General features: G+C 52.2%; 1 protein-coding gene across 1 annotated transcript; it reads right to left on the reverse strand.

Annotated features, from left to right (window-relative positions):
- Positions 1-484: 484 nt before the first annotated feature.
- Positions 485-3073, reverse strand: LOC142186664 (cyclin-dependent kinase 5 activator 1-like). Its single transcript, XM_075261332.1, has one exon. The coding sequence runs from the start codon at positions 2206-2208 to the stop codon at positions 1324-1326; it is 885 nt and encodes a 294-aa protein (XP_075117433.1). The 5' UTR covers positions 2209-3073; the 3' UTR covers positions 485-1323.
- Positions 3074-8623: the final 5550 nt, after the last annotated feature.

Genomic DNA, 8623 nt, shown 5'->3' on the forward strand with positions numbered 1-8623 from the left:
GGTGGCATTACTGGGGGGACCCCACCTCATTATCAGAGCCCATAGTGATATACCAGATATGGCGGCATTACTGGGGAGACCCCACCCCATAACCAGAGCACAACGAGGAATACCAGGCATGGCCTATAAATATAACACTGTATCCAGACACTGTAACAAAAAGTCATCCCCCCCATCATGTGCAAAAATGTATCAAATAAATTGCAACATGTTCAGGTCTGGCATAATCCGTGTAACATGTATGCAGACCCCATGTAAACAGCATGACCCATAACTAGACCCAGTTTTCATTGGCAGGGGGCCAGCTCAGTGGAAGGGCTCGAAACGCGTCAATCCCATTGTCATTACCTTAAACCCAGATCAGAGTGTTTAACACTAAGTGGCCAGAAGTAATCCTGGAGATCAGTCAACAGCAACTGAGGAGCCGGCCTGACCTGCTGGAAATAATGGGTCACCCACATCTTACGTGACCCCCTCCCCCCCCCCCCCCAAATAAAATAACCACAAGCATTCACATCTACTACAGGGCCATCCCTGTGATGTTCTACCATGACTGGTCGTCGCCTGGCACAATATCGGAACTTGCTACAAAATAACTGAAGCCCAAAGTCCTGGAAATAAATCAATGACATAGTGACCGGGGCCGGGGCCATGACTACCACAACGTCACGGCCAACAGAAAACCATTAGATAAACAGCAGTAGAATTCTATTCATCTCTGACCATGAAGTTTTTGGAGAAGGTGACACAAGGAGGTCTCCACATGACCTGCAAACAACAGAAGCAACGTCAGAGCCATCCCAAGTGTCACATTCATGTAGGGTGAGGACGGCACCGTCCACCATTACCTATCTCCAGAGCCTGGACACACCAGGCCGAGTTCTAATACTGCAAATATACATCCAGGCCGCACCCTCCGATGGTGGTGGAGAGGGCAGTAAGGTGGAGACCATGGAACGTCTCTTCCCCGCTCGTCTTCTTCTCCCTGGATTGTAAGAGAGGCAAAAAGTCTGGTGATTGCTTTGGGATGAATGTGAGGGAAAGAAACGTGTCGTCTTTGTAAGGAAAGGGACGAGAGGTGATGTGAGCGCCAGGCACTTGTTGGCCTAAAAAGAAAGATGCACGTCGGTCGGTGGTCACTCTGCCTCGAAATTCTCCACCACCTCTCAACGTAGACAATGCACAAAAGGTTGAATGTGGTCCCATTTTGTCCTTTCAGATTTCGAGTATTTTTTTTTGGCTACTGGATCGTTGTCATTGGCCAGGGACGGTGGATCTCAATCCTGACCTGTGATGGAGCTTGGTCTACCGTCTGGAGGACAGTCACCGGTCAAGGACTCTGGAGAACTCGTCGCGATTGCCCTCGTTTTTTAGGTCAGCAAACACCTGGGTGAAATAGTGCGGGTCGGCGTTAATTCTCAACATCTTGGCACTCATGGCATCAATGATGCAAAGACATCGGTCCCAGAAGGCATCTTTGCCCGCTTCCACCAAGAAAGGCTTGAGGGGGTAGGAGATCTCATTGCCCATGTAGGAGTAGGATAGATACAAGCAGGTCAGGAGAGTAGCTTGCAAGTCATGCTCAGTGGCCACAGAGTCCCCATCAATGACATCCCTGCAGAGCAAGTACACGAAAACCACATTGGCCGGGGTGACGAAGGCCTGGTCTTGCCACCCTTGAAGAAGTAAGGAGCGGTCCACACTACGTAGCCATAGGATAGGGTCAGTGGGGGACAAGTGCTTCAGTCGGTAGCATCGCCTGCAGAGGAATTCTCCAAGGCATTTCAGTAGTTCACCAGTGGAGGCTTGGACTATGACCCTCTTTGGAGACCCTCCTCCACCGGTGGTGCTGGAGACCTTCTTGATGGACGATATCTGCTTGGAGCTAAGAGGTGCCAGCGGTTGACTGTCGTAGCTGGAGAGATTGGCACAGGACAAAGATTTTTTCACATTCTCGTGGTTTAAATGGGCGACATCCTTTTGGTAATTGCTGTTGGCCGTTCCCTTTCTGGAGGTCTTCTTCTTGGTGGAAGCCACCAGTCTCTTCCAGGTGAGAGCAGGGATGAACATGGAGTGTCGTTTCAGCGCCTTTTCAGGCTTCTGCCCGCTGCTCTTGCTGACACTTGTATAATGGGCAAGGGATCCTGAGCCGTCATCGTACAGGCTGGCTTTCCGAGAGCCTGGTGACAGGGACAAGACAGTGCCCATGCTGGCAGAGATCTTCACAAGCAAGACGAGGGCGGGGGCAGAAGGCCAAGGAGCCTCGGAGGAGCTCGATGAGCCCAATAATATGCAATGTGCTAGAGGATGATGAATTGCATCAAGCTGAGGAATGAGATTGACAGGTCTTTGTTGCCTGCATTGCAGGACACAGGCAGCGTTACCCCCTAAACAATGTGCAGGGATGGGGGAGGGGGGCAGGTGCCTCTAGATGAGGGGTGTCAGTCTGTGTTCTGGGCTCTGCAGTCGGTTCTTGCCGTGGCCCTCACAAGTCCATTCAATCAATGAGGATCTTCATGTGCTGAGGAGGAGGAGGCTGAATGGTTCCTTCAGATGCGGCTCCTCCGTGCGCCCGCCCGGCTCACTGGTCTTCCTGCAATCCGTTTTTTTTTTTTTCTGAGATGTGCACTGCAGATAGGAGGGGGGCAGATGTTACCAGGGATATGGAGGGACGTGGCAGGAGATTGGCTCGCGCCCACCGTCAATAACACCTTCTATTGATCCGTCCTTGTTTTGCTGCCACGATCTGGTTGTTTATCCGGATTGCGGTGATGTTGTTGATGGATGATGGGGGTGATAGTCGATGCCTTTCCAGTCAATCCTCCATTGCTAGCGCTTAGACAAAGGCGGACGAGGAGCCTGCGTCCGTGCAGGGGGTGCGGAGACGATGTTTGCTTGCACAGAAGGGGTTAACCCAGCGGCTTTGTCAGATGGGAAGGGGAGGATGACTCCAGTCGTCTGCTTGTTCCTTGAGGATGGGGGGCAGATTTGGAGATGGGTATCAGCTCTTGCCCCTGCGCTGTCAGTGTGTGCTGGATGAGGAGAGCCCCCCAGTGGTGCCGCATTGGTGAGGGGGATGTTCAGCATCTGATGGTGAGAGGAGAGGGCTGCTCCCAGCTCACAGGCATCTCCGCACCGCCGCTGATCCAACCAGCTCTGCTCTTCCAGGGGGAATGAAGCTCAGGCATTATGATTTGTCCTCAGCCTCAAGCCTCAGCCCCCCCATCCCGGGCTGCACATCCATGTCATGTAGCAGAGCTTGTAGCGCCACCTGGTGGACAGATGGAAATACTCTCCACATCTCTTTGTTCCAGGGACAGCTGTGCGCCTGGTCCATTGTCGTGCGCCTGCTATTCACTGCCTGCACCATACATAACAGCCATGACATGCGCGGCCGCCCTCAGGGCCTCATATAGGACATACCAACACTGACCGTGCAAAGAGCAAGATATGGCGCCATGATTTAAAGGGCCAGTGCAGGATTCTATAATCGAAGCTTAATCTTGTATAACAAAAGCCGTCTGCACCCTTCCAATAGGCCTTGTATATTACTTGCCATGTTTCATCACCTCCCATGCTTCTCATCCTGTAATAGGCTCCTCCCCACTGATTCCGGCACAGTTGGATTCTTTTCTTTACCCCTCACCGTTCCTGAGTAATCTGTACAGCTAGTTTTGGTGCCTGATATGTAACTAGACTCCCTAATGGCAAGTGGGTGGTGTCAGGCAGGAGCAGACAAGGGGGTGTGACTCACAGCTCCAATCAGAGGTGGACAGTGTCAGAGCAATGAGTCACGCCCCCTTGCCTGCTCTTACCTGACACCACCCACTTGCCATTAGGGAGTCTAGTTATATATCAGGCACCAAAACCAACAGCACTGACTGATGGGGGTAGAGAAAAAACTCCGCTCAGTAATGGTGGGGGTGGGGGGGAAGTAAAGGATGAAATAGCTGGTGGAGGAGGCGGATGTTGCTCTTTAACACCCCCCTCTTATGCCGTACTATTGGGCGGCGCAGTATTATGTCAACGAAGCTTAACCCTTGTATCACACAAGACATCTACACCAGAGCTTGGAGATAATGAGGAGGTGAGATGTTAGATGACTTTCCGTACAAGGACTCAGGAGACCATACTCACCAACATACCCGGCCCGGGCGCTGCACTGGAGGGATTTGTCATGTGGTCACTTTCATGAAAGGCAAACCACCATTGAGGTGTCAGACGTCTCTGGGCTCTCAGGTGGTTCTGATGAAGTTACTCAAGGTTCATAATATTGCTGCTCCTCTGATATATTACCACCCCATATCACTGCCCCATATTACCGCTCCATTTTACCACCCCATATTACCGCCACATATTACTACTGCATATTACTGCCCCATATTACCGCCCCATATTACTGCCCCATATTACCGCCACATATTACTGCACCATATTACCCTCACATATTACTGCTCCATATTACCACCCCATATTACTGCCCCATATTACTGCCCCATATTACTGCCCCATATTACCGCCACATATTACTGCCCCATATTACTGCCCCATATTACTGCCCCATATCACTGCCCCATATTACTGCCCCATATTACCGCCACATATTACTGCACCATATTACCCTCACATATTACTGCTCCATATTACCACCCCATATTACTGCCCCATATTACCGCCCCATATTACTGCCCCATATTACCGCCCCATATTACTCCCCAGTCGTGAATTAATGGAAAGATCGGAGACCTATAAATAAGGAACTAAGTCCTTCTGGATCTTTCTGTCCTATACAGATGGCAGGGCCTGAGTCTTCTTTACACCAGAAGGTCTCCAAGATCTGAGGTAGAAAGAGAGAATGGAGTGTATCAGAGAATACAAGACTGGGGGGGCAAACATGTCCAAGTGGGCTTAGGTATACAGATACTATCAGTATACGATGAGCATCTAGTGGTATATATATAGTGGTGTATAGCGGCTGTATACAGGCAGAATACCGGGCAGTAACATTCAGTGACGTCTCCGCCTCATCCTTCACATTTCCTTCCATTTCTCTTCTCGCCACTTCTCCAGGGCTCTGGACACTTTGCAGCACAGACATCTTTGTCTCCTCACTTCTCCAGGCACCCGAGCACATTGTCCTCCCCTGCACCCCCTCCTGATGCGACCCCCAAATATACAACATGTAATATAACCCCCATGACGTATAATACCCCCAGGTGCATCTGTATAGTAATAACTGCCCTGTGCCCCATTATTAATATTCCCCCAGGTGATTCCTAATGACTGGGGATCCAATACCCGGGACCCCCAAGATCAGCTGCTCGAATGGGCCGTGGTACCCGTGTGAGCGCTGGGACCCCTCCTCTGATTATATAGTATCACACATCTCCTAGTGGTCATGTCATGTAACTACAGCCTGGTCCTATAGACGTCTATGTGATGTCACTATAAACAGGCGCCATAGCCCCTCCTACAGCTGGTCAGCGGGGGGGCTCTGACCTCTTACTGATGATTTATTCTGACGAGAGATCGACAGTAAAAATTGAGCTGGAAAACTCCTTAAGGCCGTGGCCACACATGGCGGAGAAGAAGCTTTTTTTGTTGCAGATTTTGTTGCGGTTTTTTGAGCCAAAGCCAAGACGGGACTGAACAGGAGACAGAAGAGCTTTCTGGATATTCCCGATTCCATTCGTAGTCATTCTTGGCTTTGGCTCAAAAAACAGCAACAACATCTGCAACAAAAAACCTCTGCGTTTCGGTAACGTGGGACTTTAGCCTCAGGCCGGGCGTCATGTGCCATCAATGCCCTGGGTGTGGCCGCAGAAAAAATGCAGCGATTTACAGTTCCTGCAAAGTGGACGGGACTTTAGTGAATTCCATCCACATAGTGTCAAAAAATACGAGTAGTGGACATGTGATTACCGAAAATGTTGTGACAGAGAGCGTGTCGGTAACATCAATCCATAGATCAAGCATACCTCCCAAGAACCAAAAGAGGGACAAAATGTGCGGCGCGCGTAGTGTGCTGCAGCGAATTTAGCCCCACCCACTTTTGTGTTGACTCCGCCCATTCTCATTAATTTTTCATTTGCCCGCACACAGTATAATCCTCCTACAGTCACCCGTAAATTATATGTCCCCCCTCTATCTCTCCCTCAGTTTCATATACACCCTTCATCTGCCCCCAGATTCATGTCTCCTCCTTCTCTGCCCCCAGATTCATGTCCCTCCATCTCTGCCCCCAGATTCATGCCCCCCATCTCTGCCCCCAGATTCATGTCTCCTCCTTCTCTGCCCCCAGATTCATGTCCCCCCATCTCTGCCCCCAGATTCATGTCCCCCCCATCTCTGCCCCCAGATTCATGTCCCTCCATCTCTGCCCCAGATTCATGTCCCCTCCATCTCTGCCCCAGATTCATGTCCCCTCCATCTCTGCCCCAGATTCATGTCCCTCCATCTCTGCCCCAGATTCATGTCCCCCCATCTCTGCCCCCAGATTCATGTCCCCTCCATCTCTGCCCCCAGATTCATGTCCCCTCCATCTCTGCCCCCAGATTCATGTCCCCTCCAGCTCTGCCCCCAGATTCATGTCCCTCCATCTCTGCCCCAGATTCATGTCCCCCATCTCTGCCCCAGATTCATGTCCCCCATCTCTGCCCCCAGATTCATGTCCCCTCCATCTCTGCCCCCAGATTCATGTCCCCTCCATCTCTGCCCCCAGATTCATGTCCCCTCCATCTCTGCCCCCAGATTCATGTCCCCTCCATCTCTGCCCCCAGATTCATGTCCCCTCCATCTCTGCCCCAGATTCATGTCCCCTCCATCTCTGCCCCCAGATTCATGTCCCTCCATCTCTGCCCCAGATTCATTTCCCCTCCACCTCTGCCCACAGATTCATGTCCCCTCCATCTCTGCCCCCAGATTCATGTCCCCCCTCCATCTCTGCCCCCAGATTCATGTCCCTCCATCTCTGTCCCCAGATTCATGTCCCCTCCATCTCTGCCCCCAGATTCATGTCCCTCCATCTCTGCCCCAGATTCATGTCCCCTCCATCTCTGCCCCAGATTCATGTCCCCTCATCTCTGCCCCCAGATTCATGTCCCTCCATCTCTGCCCCAGATTCATGTCCCTCCATCTCTGCCCCAGATTCATGTCCCCTCATCTCTGCCCCCAGATTCATGTCCCTCCATCTCTGCCCCCAGATTCATGCCCCCCATCTCTGCCCCCAGATTCATGTCCCCCCCATCTCTGCCCCCAGATTCATGTCCCTCCATCTCTGCCCCAGATTCATGTCCCCTCCATCTCTGCCCCCAGATTCATGTCCCTCCATCTCTGCCCCAGATTCATGTCCCCTCCACCTCTGCCCACAGATTCATGTCCCCTCCATCTCTGCCCCCAGATTCATGTCCCCCCTCCATCTCTGCCCCCAGATTCATGTCCCCTCCATCTCTGCCCCAGATTCATGTCCCCCATCTCTGCCCCAGATTCATGTCCCCTCCATCTCTGCCCCCAGATTCATGTCCCCTCCATCTCTGCCCCCAGATTCATGTCCCCTCCATCTCTGCCCCAGATTCATGTCCCCCATCTCTGCCCCAGATTCATGTCCCCTCCATCTCGGCCCCCAGATTCATGTCCCCTCCATCTCTGCCCCCAGATTCATGTCTCCACATCTCTGCCCCCAGATTCATGTCCCCTCCATCTCTGCCCACAGATTCATGTCCCCTCCATCTCTGCCCCCAGATTCATGTCCCCTCCATCTCTGCCCCCAGATTCATGTCCCCTCCATCTCTGCCCCCAGATTCATGTCCCCTCCATCTCTGCCCCCAGATTCATGTCCCCTCCATCTCTGCCCCAGATTCATGTTCCCTCCATCTCTTCCCCCAGATTCATGTCTCCACATCTCTGCCCCCAGATTCATGTTCTCTCCATCTCTTCCCCCAGATTCATGTCTCTCCATCTCTGCCCCCAGATTCATGTCTCCACATCTCTGCCCCCAGATTCGTGTTCCCTCCATCTCTGCCCTCAGATTCATGTCCCCACATCTCTGCCCCCAGATTCATGTCCCCTCCATCTCTGCCCTCAGATTCATGTCCCCACATCTCTGCCCCCAGATTCATGTCCCCTCCATCTCTGCCCCCAGTGTCATGCCGTCCTCTCCTTCATCTGCCCCCAGTTTCACGTTCCACCTCAGTGTACACATTACACTTACCTTCTCCTCGCTCCCCCGCCGCTCTCTGCGCACCTCTCTCTCTCGCACACAGTTGTAGGCGCGATGTGACGTCATCACATCGCGTCTACACAGCCAGTAGCCGGCGTGCAGCGGTGAAGCAAGGAGCTGAACTGTGACAGATCTGAGTTGAAATCGGGACATACCTCCCTCCAACCGGGACCGCGGGACACATCACCCAAATCGCGAATGTCCCGCGGAAATCGGGACGGTTTGAAGGTATAGATCAAGTGTAACAAACCCTCAGCTGTCAGCAGGTCAGGATGTGATGTGTACCAGAGGCCGAAGATACAGCGGAGAAGGGAACAGCGACAGATTACAGTATTGTGAATTACAGTAAGTAATACTGTATGCAGGGGCCACTATGGGACATAATACTGTGTGCAGGGGCCACTA

This window comes from Leptodactylus fuscus, unplaced genomic scaffold (genome assembly GCF_031893055.1).
Source record: "Leptodactylus fuscus isolate aLepFus1 unplaced genomic scaffold, aLepFus1.hap2 HAP2_SCAFFOLD_1127, whole genome shotgun sequence".
Lineage (NCBI taxonomy): Eukaryota > Metazoa > Chordata > Amphibia > Anura > Leptodactylidae > Leptodactylus > Leptodactylus fuscus.

What these genes read in the sequence shown, in the direction of transcription:
- LOC142186664 (XM_075261332.1), bottom strand. Translation starts at nt 2,208, where the DNA reads ATGGGCACTGTCTTGTCCCTGTCACCAGGCTCTCGGAAAGCCAGCCTG.